The 16,835-nt window shown below is 45.5% G+C and overlaps 1 protein-coding gene across 1 annotated transcript in view; it reads right to left on the bottom strand.

Annotated features, from left to right (window-relative positions):
* The window catches only part of Foxo3 (forkhead box O3), a 109,117-nt gene extending 92,693 nt beyond the window's left edge, over positions 1 to 16,424 (bottom strand). Inside the window, exons 1-2 of the mRNA XM_042675416.1 lie at positions 16,228 to 16,424; positions 14,425 to 15,134 (exon numbers count right to left, since the gene is read on the bottom strand). Coding sequence (XP_042531350.1) covers positions 14,425 to 15,042 — 618 coding nt within the window. The 5' untranslated portion in view covers positions 15,043 to 15,134; positions 16,228 to 16,424. The remainder of the gene's footprint in view (positions 1 to 14,424; positions 15,135 to 16,227) is intronic.
* Between the last annotated feature and the right edge of the window lie 411 nt (positions 16,425 to 16,835).

Here is a 16,835-nt window from a genome sequence, read left to right as displayed (position 1 = left end):
GGAAGATTTAAAAAGTAAATTTAAAAGCTCATGCCTGTAATCCCAGCTACTCCTGAGGCTGAGATCTGCGGGTCATGGTTCAAAGCTAGGTGAGGTAGAAAAGTCTGTGAGATTCTTACCTCCAACCACCCAAAAGCCAGAATTGGAGTTGTGGCTCAAGTGGTAGAGCACTAGTTTAAAGCAAAAAAGCTCAGGAATAGTGCCTAGGCCTTGAGTTGAAGCCCCAGGACCAGCACACACATACATATAAAGTAACACCCAGCGCACTGGGTAGCTGAAGTTATCAACCCAGTAAAAACTAACAAAGGAATTTTCATTCTTTTTTTTTTTTTTTTTTTTTTGGGGGGGGGGGGTGGTCCGGTTGTGGGGCCTGAACTCTGGGCCTGGGCTCTGTATCTCAGCTCTTCAGTTCAAGGCTAGCGCTCTACCACTTGAGCCACAGCGCCACTTCCAGCTTTCTTTTTGCTTATGTGGTGCTGAGGAATCGAACCCAGGGCCTCTGGGATGCAAGGCAAGCGCTCTACCACTGAGCCACCTTCCCAGCCCACAAAGGAATTTTCAAGGTTGTAAAATCATATGGCATGGAAAATAAAGCCAAGGCATTTTTTCTTCCTTCTTGACCAGTACAGTTACATGACGTAACAAGCTATTTGTTTATTTTTTGCAGTACGAGAGACTGAATTCAGAGCCTCAAGCAGCATTGCTAAACAAGTTCTCGTCATTTGAGCCACGTCCCAGTTCAAGGAGGCTGAGGGGAGTTAACTTTTTTTGAAAGATTTATGATCCTGTTTATGGAAAAATGAAGAACATAAAACAAACCAATTAGAAGAACCAGATACTGGTGGTCATAGGAAAGTGCAAAGATTTTCAGAGCAAGTAGCAAAGATGTCAGGTAAAAATTATCTCTGCACACATCAATGAAGCAAACAAAGAGAATACAGATAAAATTCCAGACATTTTTCACTGTTAAAACAGATTCATCAACTTAATTATTTTTTTAATTTGATTAGAAAATGTAAATGTAGATAAAATTATTTTTTTAATGGTAATAAAAATCTGGCCAGGCACTGGTGGCTCACGCCTGTAACCCTAGCTACTCAGGAGGCTGAGATCTGAAGATCATAGCTCAAAGCCAGCCTAGGCAGGAAAGTCCATGAGACTCTTATCTCCAATTAATCACCAGAAAACAGGAAGTGGCGCTGTGGCTCAAGAGGTAGAGCCCTAGCCTTTTGCTGGGGAGCTGAGGGACAGTGCCCAGGCCCAGAGTTAAGCCCCAGGGCGACCAAAAAAAGAAAGAAAGAAAAGAAAAGAAAAAATCTGTAGTGGTACACACCTAGAATCCCACCTACTCAGGAAGCAGAGACAAGGGGTAATATCCTAAGTTTAGGGTCAACCTAGGCAAAATGACAAGAGACCAAAAGAGCTATGTGTATGTCTCAAGTAACAAGTTAGAAGCCTTGAGTTCAAACCCTATCACAGGGAAAAGGAGGGGAGGGGAGGAGAGAGAGAAAGGGATGGAGGGAGAGAGGGAAGGGGAGAGGAGGAAAAGAAGAAGAAAGGGGAGAGGAGGAGGAGAAGAAGAGGAAAGAGGAAGAAAGAGAGGGGAGAGGAGAAACAGTAAAAGGAGAAAAAGGGGAGAAAGGGAGAAGGAAAGTAATTTTTGTTCAAAATATTCACCTGGTGAGTTTTAAATTTTGAAGACTATATATTTTTTTAAAGACAATAGTTTCCACTAGCACCAAAAAATACTCTTCTTAGTTTAACTCATAATACTGCATTTATTCAGTATGGCTGTCCACAATTTAATTCAAAGAGTTCTCTGATTTTACAAGACTATCAGAATAAACTCTGCCCTCCTACACCAAAGAACACCTGTGTTGTCAAGTGCTAAATTTCACCTTAGCAAATGACATGAAGGTAAAGTGTGATAAAGCCTAAAATATGGCTGAAATAATTTAGTCTTTTGGTCTGAAATAAGGATTGTTCTTGGAAAGGGAGGAGACTAACTAGGACTGATTTAGTTCATTCAGTTCAACAGAGGACATGCACCTATTCTAATAGGAGGCTGTAAGCTTACCTTTATTGGATAAGGTTGGAGATAGAAGGCCTGATCTAGGGCACTAATTTCAAGAAACAGTATACTGCTCACCGAGGAAGTTATCTACCCGGAGCTTAAGAGCTCAAGTGTGCTAAAACCAACACACATACATACACACATACACATAGACACATACACACCTCAATAGCAGCTTGAAGAGAATTTTTAATGATCAGGCATTGGTATTTTCATTTCTCCAAGCTTGTTTCTCAGGGTTACATAATGATACACCAGATCTAACTGATCATTATTATCCTAAAAATTTTTGAGAACTTCAATTTTTACTTAAAAATTATATTGCTTAAAATTTTAGTTCTGTAGACTACTACTTCTTTGCACAACAGGTATATTTATACATGGCAAACTAATGTTGCTAATGGGACCATACTGAAAAACAGCAGGTAAACAAAGATATATCCCTTGTCAGGCTAACAAATGAATGGACTGGGGAGGAGAGTACTCAATGCAGACTTGGATGCAAAAACATAAAGGATTAGTTTAATCAGTCCTTGATTTGAAAATAATGTTGCCCAGAAGCCCCAGAACAGCTTTGAGAAGGCTAAACACTCTAGAAGACCTACAGCAATACTATAAAACCATTATAGTATAGAAGAAAATTAAATTTAAAAATATACTAAATAAAACAAAAGCACAAAGCTAAAAAGGAGAGGAAGGTGAGCAGGAAGCTGACTGTGAAATGTGGAACTAAGGCAATTATCTTAGATAAAATGTTTTTGTTTGGTTTGATTTTTTTTGTCGGTCATGGGGCCTGAACTCTGGGCCTGGGCACTGTCCCTCAGCTCTTCAGGTCAAGGCTAGCACTCTACTACTTGAGCCACAGTGCCACTTCTGGCCTTTTCTGTTTTTGTGGTGCTGAGGAATCAAACCCAGGGCCTCATGCATGCAAGGCAAGCAATCTCCCACTGAGTCACCTTTCCAACCCAGATAAATTGTTTTTTAAATGGTACCATCTTAGAACTCAACTATTAAGCTGGATGCTGGTGGCTCATGCCTATAATCCTAGTTACTCATGAGGCTGAGATCTGAGAATCGTGGTTCAAAGCCAGCCCGGGCAGGAAAGTCTGAGACTTGTGTCTCCAATTAACCACCAGAAAACTAGATGTGGCATTGTGGCTCAAAGTGGTAGAGCTCTAGTCATGAGCAAAAAGAGCTCATGGACAGCACTCCACTCCAGATTCAAATCCCACAGCCAACAGAAAGAAAGAAAGAAAATCAACTATGGAGACAATCTAGGAAAACAAACAGGTCTGAGATTTGAAACATCTCAGTTTATGCCTTAACTACTCCCTTGGTCTCCCTATCTCTACCTTCGCACTGGGAATGGACCCTAGAGCCTGGCACATGCTATACATGTGCTCCTTCTGAGCTGTGCCCCCAAGCCTACAACTTGATCTTTTTATATCATAGTAGGTTCCAAGAAGACATCCAAGAAGCTCCTCTGGACACAATTTTATTCCCTCTTTAAACATCAGGTTTATACCTGGAGTTGTACCCTCTTTTAAAAGGCTACCATGGGCACTGCCACCGGCTATCTCCACTCTCCCCAGCTTCTCCTACCATCTCCACATGCTGACTGTGTTATCAGGCAGAAACGTCTGGCCTGCTCATACTTATCATGGGGCTTCAGTCTGTCCTCTGGCACTGTCCAGACACTACTTACCTATCTTCATTATGAAACCAAATTTTCTTCCAATGTGCACAGAACAACATGGAATGCTCCATATTTTGCTAGCCATGTTTAATCTTAGGACAGCTGTCAAATGCATTCCTGTGGGCAATTAAAATCACTATTTAAGCCAGGCACCAGTGGCTCACAACTGTATTCTAGTTACCCAGTAGACTAAGATCTGAGGACTGTGGTTCAAAGCCAGCCTGAGCAGAAAAGTTTGTGAGACTCTGACCTCCAATTAACCACCAGAAAACTGGAAGTAGCACTGTAGCTCAAAGTATTAGAGTGTTAGCCTTGAGCAAAAGAGCTCAGGGATAGTGCCCAGGCCCCAAATTCTTAGCCCCATGACCAACAAAAAATAAAGTTTAAAAAACACCAGTGCATGAGGGATTCATTCACACATTTTCACCTTGAAGACAAAAAGCAATAGGTTCTTCAGTAGAGATAAATCCTTGAACTTGAACCTGGCCAGCAACTTACATTATATGACATTTTCCGTTTCTGTCTTGTCAACCTGCCTTTAAGACAGCTAATAGCTGCACTGAAGAATCAAGCACCTTAGAAAATATTTTTAATACCTTTAACTATAAGATCTGATCTGGCAGGCAAACTTCTGTCAGAAACTTGCAAATGTGGGGGTTTTCTGAAACCCACTTTTCTCAGTGCTGCTGTCTATTCATCTACCTGCTTGACGCCTGCAAAAGCAGAAGTTTCTCAGAGATGAGCAACTCCCCAAAGGATTTTTTTCCCACACTATGCATCACTCTATTAATTCTAAATAGTACACTCTGTATCTGACCTACAATAAACCTCATACACATGATGGTGTTCTCAGAAATGAGAATCTCCAAACCGATAGGTTTCAGGTAGAACTCATTCTTAAGTCTCTCCTGTCCCGCAACAGAGGGCCCATGTACTATGAGTCCACACATGTGTCAATGGAAGGAGCCTAAACCATGGCCCACCTCTACTCCCTACCAATATACAAAGATGCAGTATTTGCCCTGAGGCAGCCACAACACTGAATGTAAGCATCAAGACATATTTTGTAAAATAAACGTGAGGAGGGCTGGGAAGGTGGCTCAGTGATAGAGCGCTTGGCCTTGCATGCATGAGGCCCTGGGTTCGATTCCTCAGCACCACATAAGCAAAAAGAAAAAAGCCAGAAGTGGTGCTGTGGCTCAAGTGGTAGAACGCTAGCCTTGAGCTGAATTGCTGAAGTACAACGCCCAGGCCCAGAGTTCAGGCCCCATGACCGGACCCCCCCCCCCAAAAAAAAATGAGGATTGGTGGTAATGTAGGTAATATAGATAAAAAGGCAGCTTAAGTCTTTTTTATTGTCCCTACAACCCTGGGGACAAGAGAACATATCGAAAAGAGTTTTAGAGTCCAGATCTAAGTTTGAATCTCAAGCAAGTAACTTTCACCTCTGTGAACTATTTAAATACTTATCTGGTAAGATAAATATTAGACATAAACAATGTAGCTGAATACTTGGCAGATATTATGTGCTCAATAAATCACAGGTACTGTTATTTTCAAAATTATTATAATTATGAATAACTAAGCCTAAGAATCTCTTTTGTAGACTTTTTATTGTAAAAACCAAACTGTGATTCCAATCTAATCCAGAAATACCATTATGCAATATAAGAACAGATGTAATTCTGATTCTTAAATATGTATGAGCATTTCAAGCCAAACACCTACTAGGTTCCAGAAAATATCTGTTGTTTCTAAGAACTAGTCTTATGCTGTATGCTTTGCCTGGACAGCTGGGTTTTTAAACAGAGGGACATGAACCTGAAACTTAAGGTGCTGGAACTTAATAAAACTTGAACTTATCTGGGTACCTGCAGCTCTTGCCTATCATCCTAGCTATTCAAAAGTCTGAGATCTGAGAATCCCCCGACAAGAAAGTTCATGAGACTCTTAGCTCCAATTAATCACAAAAGAACCGGAAGTAGAGCTGTGGCTGAAGTGTGAGAGTGCTGGACTTGGGCAAAAAAGCTAAGAGACAGAGCCCTGGCCTTGTATTGGCACATGCGTACGAACACACACAAACAAAAAAGCCTTAACTGAGCACAGAACAAGATGAGGTGAGATGATAGCAGAGAGCTTCTGGATTAGAGCTACTATCATCATGAATGGGACACAGCTCATCTTCTGAAGGGAAAGGTCTTAACATACCTCTTCCTAACTTTGTAATGGGAACTGCTCTGGCTTGACTATCCTTAGTTTGTGACCACATCCCTCCCATCTTTGACTCCACTCTTCATGGCTTTCTCTAGGTCTCTAAGCTGTGTCCTATCCTCTCTTTTAAATACATCAGTCGTTGTATTTAGAGCTCTCTTAATCCAATACAATCTCAACTACTTTCAGAAAAACCCTATTTCCAAATAAGGTCACATTCTGAGGTTCCAGGTAGATCTGAATTTTGGAGTGGTAAAATTCAACCCACTACAAATGCCAAATCAAAATAAACTACCAACATCCAAATAAAAATGGATGGAGACTACAAATTACTGTAGCACAGAAGCCTCCAGTAGATCTTTGACCACTAAATCTGAATTGGAAATAACATTCTTGCTTTTCTCCTACTTAGGGAAACTATATAAGCTTTAAAGATATCAAAAGTGTCATAATGAAAATAACACTAAAACAGGACGTTTTACTGACCCAAACACTTGACGTGCTCTGCAAAAGTTTGAACTAAGTACTACTGAACATTTATATATAGACTATTAGGAATAAAGTAACCAAAAGATGAAAAAGGCACATTCTCTCAGTGAAGTGTTCTCATTTAACTATGTGGAGATGGGAAATGCATTGTGAGTTTTAGAAGACCAAGGCTCCTTTTCAAAAGTTACTTATGTATTTAATCTCCACCACAAATTTGCAGTGATGATCATTAGCTTCCATGGAAGCACAACATATCTGAGTTCTTTTTTTAAAATCAAGATATTATTTTATTTTAGCTTTATGGAGGAAAAAAAATATTTGAAATCAGCCTATGTAGACTTGTGTACTCCCTCTGCTGGCTCTAAGGTTAAAGAAAATTTCCAATGGCTTCAGGAGCTGAATTCTTTTCAGTAGATATCCAAAATACAAGGAAATATATGTAGATCACACACACACACACACACACACACACACACGTTCAAATAAATAAATAAGAAATAAAAAAAAGCACTAAAAGTTGCCAAAGACATCTCTGTTGACTGTACTACAGTTCCCTCCAGAGGAAAACAAAAGCCTGTGTTTGAAGAGAGTTCACCTCCTGCTTCAGCCCTGCTCCCTACAAATGTGCCTCAAGGCTTCTTTGCTCTGCTCCCACTCTCCACTGCAGGAGCAGGCAACATCTCTGCCCTCACCAATGAAGTGCCTGACTTCTTCATCATAGGCAATGACCCAGGAGTAGAACTGCTAGAACCACCGCCTGTCAGAGAAGTTAATCTGTTTCACTTTGTAATGTTATCCCATAAGTCACTAAGGAATTGCAGAGAAAGTCTCAAGATTAGAACTTCAAAACAACCAATGAGAAGTGTACGCTTTCGAAAAGCCTGGCATTCAACACACTACAGTCATTTGTGTTTAACCAGGACAGTGATCGAGTCACCATCATCTTCTACAGATGCTTGCTATTCTGCTTCTGGAGAAACTGCAACACTAGAAAATGAAAGCGATTTGGTCAAGAATAAAATGTTTAAAAGATACTGAGACTGCTGGCAGTTATGCAATCAGAACTGGAATCTTCTGTCAGAATCACCAGCCTAACCTCTTATTTAGAAAACTCAGAGAAGCTGCTGACTGGCCCTGAAATATTTCACCTCACAGACTGCTTGCTGCCTTCTCTTTCATTCATAGGCAACAAATCTCTCAGTTAATGGATATAAACTACAACTAAATCTAAAACCTGTGTACCTAAACATGCAGAACATTACAAACTCCTAACAACTATGCTCCTATAAGAGGAAACTAGCAAACTTGGCTGGTGATTCTTCAGCAATTTCCCAACAGTGTTGGTAATTTCCAGACAGTGGGTATAGATGTTACATAAAACAGAGTACACTTACAAAAGAAAACTTTGATTTCATCTCTCTCATAATGAAAGGTTTGTCTCAAGATCTGGTTTCCCTCTGTTTCTGGGCTGAGTGAATTTTCCAGGCACTTCCATCCTTGTTAATAAAGTATTGTAAGAAATTCTACAGATGGCAAAGCATCAGTTTACATTTATAGCACATCAAATCAACATCAGTGACAGGAGGTGGAAGGCTCTAATGTCCTCACAGCTGCAAATACTCAAAACTCTATACATGGTATCAGCTCAGTCCTAACTCTCAGCAATCCCTTTCCATTAGATTCCTAGAAAAAGTCCATCTTTGTGGGCCAAGGGCATGATGGTCTAAAAGGTAGCTCCATGTATCATAAATATTGATATGCTTGGTTCTTACCTTGTACTTGGGAAAATACAAGAGTTATTGGAATATATTTTTTAAAAAAACAAGCAAGAATCATGGAATGGGCAGGGCAGAGTAAGTGAGAGGGCTTTTCAGCAAAGTGAGTTGAGAATGCTGATGGAGAACGCAATAAAGAGCAACATAGCCACTCTAAAGAGAGTCAGCCAGAGAAGAGGAGGAGCTGAGAACAAATGAAGAGCCTGCAGAACTGTAGGCAAACTGCACTGACACAAACTGCTGTGCAACCACAATGGTTAGGAGCAGACACTACAGAACAGTGGTACCCTGAGCTCATGTAGACATCCTCTAAACTTACCCCTGCTAGCTGTGAGACCCTGAGCCAGTCACTCAGAGTGGCCTCACTTAAAAGTGGAGAAGGTACATGATCTTTAACATCCCTTAATTCTGAACTTTAACCACTAAGCAGGGCAGATGAGTCACTGTATCAGAGTTGTACATCCACTCAGAGGGACAGGCCTGTAATCAGGTACTGGGAGACAGACTTGGGGATCCCACACCAGTCTATGGCCACATTCAAGATTTTCTCAAACTGATTCATGTGGTAGTGGCCTTGAATCTTCTATAACAAACTCACAACAACCTGCAAAGAGCTAAACACCAACTCCAAGCCTTGCCCAACAGCAACTCTGTCATTTGCCAGTAATTCTGAGAAATGCAGAAGTATGGGCAACAAAGACACGCTCATGAAGCACAGCCTTGAATGTTGTGTCTGTCTCTACCCTACAGAGTGAGAAAACCTGTGAACTGGAACCTTATCTCCCTGGTGCTACTACACACAAGGTACCATCTCTTGGGTTATCCCAGAGGTCTTGCAGAATGCCCTGCACAAAGTATGCCTGTGATAAATATTTGCTGAATGGCGTGTGATGCAGATAAGTAAAAGGTGTCTTTTTAAAATGTCATGTTCAAAGCCGGGCGCTGGTGGCTCACGCCTGTAATCCTAGCTACTCAGGAGGCTGAGATCTGAGGATCGCGGTTCAAAGCCAGCCGGGGCAGGAGAGACCGTGAGACTCCTATCTCCAATAAACCACCAGAAAACCGGAAGTGGCGCTGTGGCTCAAGTGGTAGAGCGCTTGCCTTGAGCTGAAGAGCTGAAGGACAGCGCCCAAGCCCAGAGTTCAAGCCCCACGACCGACCAAAAAAATAAATAAATAAAATAAAATGTCATGTTCATTACTGTACACCAGCTGGAATACCCACTAACATACCTATTTCTAATATACAGCACAAAGGCAAAGGGGCTCTTCAGGACCCTTCAGTTTGTGACACAAGACAAAAAAGAGAACTGAGGAGTCAAGAAAGGGATCATGTTTGTTCCCACAGGCAAGATTAATGGATAGAAAAGCAAAATAAATTTCATTCTTTCCAGCCTAGAAATCTGGAATTCAAGTCTCTGCACTGTCACCAATGACTTTGTACATATGGTATCTGCTAAAAATTTCTCTATCCCAAGAAAATGACTTTTCAGTAGACACAGTCTCTCCATCAATTTTCAAAAAAAAAAAAAAAAAAAGCTGGTAGATACTAAAAAGTTTAACGTCAAGATGTTCTTCTATCATGTCATTTTCTTAAAATAGAACCTTCCTAAAAATATGTCTGCTATAGTTTCACTTCATTTTCTAAGAAGGAGATAAACACATAAAACACACACTTAGCTTCTTTTTTGAGGAATCTCTCTGCTACATAGGGCTCACAGATTAAAGTTGAAAAGGTCCCATTTCTTCACTTCACAGGTGAGTGACACAGCTTTGAGAAAAGAGGAAAGTCAGTCGCCCTGGTGCAGTGTCACAGCAGAAAGAGGAAGAATGTTAGTTGAGAATCACTGACAAAGACAGGGCTGCCAAAGGAAATTACAAAACATCATTTTGGCAACATGAGTCTAACAGAAGACAGATTCTTCACACACTACCATAACTGGCCCTTTGGTGAGTTATTCCAAGAATTATTGGTCATCCAACATGCAATTATAACTTTGTCCGTTTGCAATTTTAAAACTAAGTTGCAGTTAAAACAATGTTCTCTCAATACAGTATGAGGGGAAAAAACAGGTACAAGAATCTCTAGACTAAGAACAGTAAGTACATAAAGAAGTATTTGGGGGCAGGTCAGCCCTCATCTTTTTACCTTGGCAAGAAGCCACAGAAGCACACATTTTCTCGTGAAGGGAGGCTCAGCTTGACCTCTGCAGTAGCAGCAGAAGTCTTCACACAGTACTCCCAAGAAACTCAAGGCTGCCTATAAGTATGACCCTGCCCTGAGCCACAGGAAATGTAAGTGTGGGTATGTGCAGGGGAGTAAGTGATAAATAGACTTTCCTGGTAAACTCTGATCCTTAGAGGTCCCCAAGGCAGGGGGAACTGAGAGAACTCACTGCTTCAACTATGGTTGCATTGCAAGAAGTCTTAATCTGAATTAAAGAAAATATAACCTTTTCCCCTCTAACCACATCTGATTATTCATTTCTACTTTAATGTCTGAGGTAAAGGGACCTGTGAGATAGCCATCATCCTTCTCCATGGCACAGTATGCATCTGACAACTGTGACAACTGTACTTTGACCAAAGGCTTCCTCTTTTTGTTAAAATGGAATCTTTCTCATCATTTGTATGGCTTCATACTTCCTAACAGCTATACCAACTGGCACTGTGCAGCAACATAAATATGGCATATTCACACAGCCTTCAGCAACATATATATGTCCTGATGCTGAAATTAGAACCAAGGTGCTTTCGGATGGAGGGTCAAACATGCTTTTCAGGAAAGCAACCTCTACATGTTTAAAACTACTCATTACCAAAAGAATTAATATAAACCTTATAACCATCATCCCTTCTGATCTTAAAACTGAAGAATGTACACAGAGATTTTGGTTATAGTTATACTCCCCCCAACCTGTAAAAGAAATAAAGGAAAATTGATGTGGATAAGATTTTCAGACATAAATAAAAGGACAAGAGAATTAATTCAATAGAAAAGAAACTACTCATTACTTAGTAAATGACTTTTTTTTTTTTTTTGCCAGTACTGGGCCTTGAACTCTGGGCCTGGCCACTGTCCCTGAGCTTCTTTTTGCTCAAGGCAAGTGCTCTACCACTTGAGGCAAAGCACCACTTCCAGCTTTTTCTGTGTATGTGGTACTGAGGAATCAAATCTAGGGCTTCATACATGCAAGGTAAGCACCCTACCACTGAGCCACATTCCCAGCCTGGTAAATTACTTTTTTTAAAGGTCAACTTAAATAAAACAGTGTGTGTAGCCCAGTGCCAGTGGCTCATACCTGTAATCCTAGCTACTCAAGAGGCTGAGATCTGAGGATTGAGGTTCAAAGCCAGCCCGGGCAGGAAGTCTGTGAGGCTCTTGTTTCCAATAAACCACTCAGAAAACTGGAAGTGGCCCAGTGGCTCAAGTGGTAGAGTACTAGCCTTGAGCTGAAGAGCTGAGGGACAGCGTTCAGGCCCAGAGTTCAAGCCATCAACCGACCAAAAAAAAAAAAAAAAGAAAGAAAGAAAGAAAACAGTGTGACAGTGTGATAACAAAGACTTCTAGAACTGCAGCTACTAAATTACTTTTGTACTAACTAGCTTCATGATCTTAGAAAAGTCCTTAACTTCTTGAAGAATCAAGTTCTTCACCAGATCAGCAAACAATTCTAGCTATACATTAGGATCACTTCAGGAAATTAAAAAGAAGAAAAAAACTCTAATGCTAAGGTATACACAGCACAATTAAGTCAGATTCACTGGGTACTGGTATTTTTTTTTTTAGTTTCCAGTACCAAGACATAAACAGGACAGAGAACCACTGGTCTAAATTCCAATTTCCAAAGCCTCCCTTCTAATTCTTGCATTCTATCATATTAGAGTGATAAGTCTAGTTATAAGATCTCATAATGCACTGGCCCAAAAAACCACAAAAGAAGGTCTAGACCTGACCTGTGGGCCCTGCATGCCCACATATGTAGGAGAGGTTAACCTGAATTCTAGACATTTTGGGAAGTTAAAGTCCTAATGCATAACTCAGAATGTGAGTAGTGTGATTTAAAAGAAGATGCATGCTTCCAAAATGACTAATCACAATGGGAATCAACTCCTAAAGTGTGATGCATGGAAATGGGTCACAATTAGTTCCTGACCTCTCCTTCCCCCCCTTTTTCCACCCCCACTAAGCCACCAACACAAAAAGATTGGCTATTAGTCATAATCAGAATATGAAACCAGCCCCAGTTTCAAAAGCCTTCTCTATCATCAAAGATTTGGAAGTTCCTGCATGGCTGCATCTTTTGATGAAGGTCATCTTACAAAAACTCAACCTAAATTATATCCCTTTTGTCTTCAAGGATTAGTTGCCACATGATACTAAGAAATGGAATTGGTAAGTATATTTTAAAAACAACCACAAAATATATGCTGTCCATTTTCTCTAATTCTACATACTTACCTCCCCCTTCCTGACTTTACTCTGACATTAACCTTTGCCACCTACTTAGAAGCCTAGTTTTCTTTTTATATTTTGTTTGACTTTTCTCCTTAAGTTTTAAAAATCTTTTTCTTTCTGACAAACCTACTTTTAAAAGCTATCACAGTAGCAATACATTGAACCATACTAACTCTGTATAAAGAGGCCTCAGATCACACAAGTGGCTTTTAGATCAAATATAAGATTCATAATGCCAATATCTGTATTTTCCTGTAGTGAGACAGTTGTGGGATACAAAGTACATATTTTGCTTTCAAAGTATTTAAACAAGGCCTCTTCAATATTAAGCATTACAAAAAAAAAAAAAACAGGCACTTTGATTACAAAATGTTTCTAAAAGCAAATTAAAACGCTGCCCACTCTAAATTCTTTAGTTTGTTCATATACAGGCTCATCTCTAGTGCTTCTATCCAGTTCTCTAGTTAAATGAAATTGTTCTTGTTTTCAAACACCTAGAAAACCTGGACCCAATGAAAACATGACTCCCCAATGACAACTCAAGAAGGGACAGAGGAAGAAAGCAACTAACAAAACAGAGAGGAAAAAAAAAAACCTAACCTGCAAATAAAACTGGTAAGTGATATGTATCTCCATCTATGGTGGATTTTTCTCTAGTAGTTCGGACATATTCATGGAGGCGGAGAGGGGAATGCGAGGGAGGTGCCCACAAAGAGCAGAGCCCTGGCTATCAGCAGCCCAACAGGGCAGGAGTTAATCTCTTTGGATGCCCAACTGCAGGAAGTCATTACATCATAGGCCTTTCCACACTTCTCCCTACCACGTGTCCTATGCCCCAAGAGGCTGAAAAGGTTCATTTATAGGTGGAAGCCTTTATGGCCTGAGCCAGCCCTGACATCAGACCTTGCTCCCAACTGAAGTGCAGGCTCAGAGTCCCCCACACCTGACACCTGCCTCACACTGTGCCAGAACCCAGGCCTCTGCAGGAGCAGCAGGTGTAGGTAGTCTATGTTAAGTAGCAAAATTGACCATTCTAGGGCACAAAACATTTTAGAGGCTACCCGAGGGGCAGATCTCTTAGGAATAAGCGTTTAAGCACCAGAAATTAATGAGGACTGACCAGGACGTTTGCAATTGTTGCATGCTTGATAATGGGATCAAAGCGTCTGCGGGACAATTGACTACAAAGCCTAAAAGTTGAACCCAAGGTTCTTATTCAGAAAGGTAGCACATTCAGTAAGTAAGTTAGTTCACCTTGTGGTGACCAACTGGAAACCAAAATCCCAAACATTCTCCTCTCACCCTCTTCGCTCCAGGCCCAGTGTCCTCCCTGCAGGGGAGGACAAAGTTGGCTTTCAAAGTTGGCTTCGGACCTACCTCCTTGCTGCTGTCCGGGTAATCCTGCAAATGCACTCCAGTCCATCTGCCCTTTCCTTCGTAAGTGTCCCTTGCTCACCTCTCCTTACCTGGTCATGCCCAAGGTTGTTTTTTAGGGGGGGAGGGAATCCTCCCGCAGGCGACCTTCCCCCAAACTCTCCTTCCTGTGGAGTAAAAGACATTCCCCCGCCCCCCGCAAAACAAAACAAAACACAGCTGAGACTCCTCTGCTAACCCTTTTCCCTGACGCCTGCAGCTGCGCTGGGTCCGTGGGATCCTAGGCGCGTCTGGCGTTGCGCAGGAAGCCCGGCCAGACGGGCCAGCAGCCCCGGGTGGGTACGCACCTTCCAGCCGGCAGAGCTGTTGCTGTCGCCCTTATCCTTGAAGTAGGGCACACAGCGCACCATCCACTCGTAGATCTGGGACAGAGTGAGCCGTTTGTCCGGGGAGCTCTCGATGGCACGGGTGATCAGGTCGGCGTAGGACAGATTTCCCCAGGCGTTCCGACGCGAGGAGCATTTCCTCGCCTGCCCGGAGCCCCCAGCCGCCCCCGGCTGCGGCGGTGGCAGTGGCTGTTGGGGCTGCAGAGGCGTCTGCGGGCCCCCGCTCAGCGCGCCCGCCGCGGGAGCCTGCCCGGACCCGAGGTCCTGCCCTCCGGAAGCCAGCAGCCGGGCCGAATCATCCAGGAGCAGCCCGGAGCCCAACGCGCCGCTCCCGCCGCCGCCGATCGCCATGGCCGAGCTGGCTCGGCCGCTACTGTCCTCGTCGTCTTCGTCGTCGTCCTCCTCCGGGATCATGGAGTCGGCGGCTGTCTCCCCCGAGGGCTTGGCCGGACTCGCCTGGAGCTCCGGCCTCTGCAGGGGCCACGTACAGGAGCGCGGACGGCTCTGAGGCTCGAACTCCGGGTCCAGCTCCACTTCGAGGGGAGAGAGCGGGACTGGGGAGGCCGGTCCCTCTGCCATCTTCGCCGCCGGCCCGCCGGCCCGCGGCTCGGGCACTCGCGCTCTCCTCTTGCGCCGGGGCGGGGTACGGCGGGAGAGGGTCGGGGGCGCCGCTGGAAGCGCGAAGAGAGAAAGAGAGTTGGTTTTCCCGGGTCGGAGCCCACTCCGGGGCGAGTCCTCACCCTCTTCCTCCTCACCACCGCACCGCGCCCGCAGCCCAGGAACAGGCAGACCTGGGGAAGTGCGTCCCGCGAACCTGGCGCCGCAGACACCGCCCCCTGGCCCGGCCGCCGGGGAGACGCGAGCGAATCGACAGCTGCGCACGGGGCAGCCCCCTCCCGCGCCGCCGCGGCCCGGGCTGCGGGTCTCTCCGGCGCTAGGTGGACGCGCGGCAGGAGGGGTAGAGGGCGGGGGGGGGCGGGGGAGGGGCGGCCGCGCCTTCCAAGTGGGCAGCGGCTGGGACTGGCGTAGCCCCGCCGCGGTCGGTGGGGCGGGCGTGCGTTTGTTTATGTTTCGCTCCGGCCCGCTCTAGTACCTCCCGCGGCGCCACCACCGAAGTCTGTGGCGTCTTCGGCTCGGCTCCCCTTCCGCAGCCCCGCCGCCTCCGCGGTCCCCGGGCCGACTCCTCCCAGCCCCGTGGCCCGAGCCCCAGAGATGGCGCGAGAGTCTCCCTTGCCCTCCCCCCCCCCCCTTTCGCCCGAGGACGTGGAGGGCGAACAGGGATCGAGTGCCGACTGGCCCTTGTCACTTCCAAAAAAGAGAGCGAGAGATGGAAAGGGAGCCAGCAGCCCGGCGGGTGCTGGCAAAAGGGTCGAGCCCTGCAGCAAAGGCCACGGGGGCGGGGGGCAAGGGGGTGGGTTTGTTTTTTCTCGCGGACGTGGTGCCCCCCGCCCCTTCCCCAGCCGGGAACCGGGAGGAGGAGGGGGAGCAAGTCGGAACGTAAATCTTCCAACAGGTCGGGAAGCGCCAAGTGGCCCGGGCTGCCAGAAAACCCGGACCAGCACGCTCATCACCTCCTGGCTCCCACTGCTGCCATCTTGACAGTTCCCCCTCTTCCCTTAAGTCCTTTAAAAACACTAGCGGGAGAGAAGAGGGGCGCGCACACCGAGTCACGAGGAGGGAAAAGGGAAGCGCCTTGCCCTGCACGGAAGCAGATCCGGAGTCACCGGGAAGGCGGCCGCCCCGCTGCACTGCTCCGGCGCCTACCTCGGTTCTTCCCTTCAGGGACGAGGCGGGAGGACAGAGAATCCCGCGCTGGCGCGGGGCACGGCGAGGAAGGGGTGCGCAACCCCGGCGAAGGAGAGGCGCTCCGGCCGCCGCTGCAGCCCGCCCGAGGATCCGCCTGTCAGCCTGCGCGCCGCCGCCTTCCACATTCCTCCTCCTCCCTTCCACGAGCAGGGCGGCCGCGGCAGCAGCACAAAGTTATAGACACACGCAGGGAGCCTCAACCTAGGCTGACGGCGGGCGGGCGGGCGGGTCCCCGCCCAGGGGGAGGGCTGGGGCGGGGGCCGGGGGTGCTGGTGTGCGTGCGAGTGTGAGTGCGCGTGTGTGCTTGCGCGCGCCTGCGCGGCTCAGCTCCGCGGGGCTGCGGGGCGTGGGTGTCGGGGCGCGCGCTGCGGGCCGGGGCTCAGCGGGCTCCTGCAGCGCCACGGGCTGGGTTCCTCCTTTCCCCTCAGAGCCTCAAGGACAACAAAGCGCGGTGCTGGCTGAGGAGCCGGAGAGGAGGATCCCTGAGCGCCGACCGCCCCCACGGCTGTGGCCTCTCCTACTCCAGGTAGGGCACCTGGCACTTGGGGTCCCTGTCCTGCGCGTCT

Source organism: Dipodomys spectabilis, unplaced genomic scaffold, assembly GCF_019054845.1.
Source record: "Dipodomys spectabilis isolate Male_0828 unplaced genomic scaffold, ASM1905484v1 ptg000001l, whole genome shotgun sequence".
Classification (NCBI taxonomy): domain Eukaryota; kingdom Metazoa; phylum Chordata; class Mammalia; order Rodentia; family Heteromyidae; genus Dipodomys; species Dipodomys spectabilis.
This window is presented reverse-complemented; position numbering and strand designations above follow the sequence as displayed.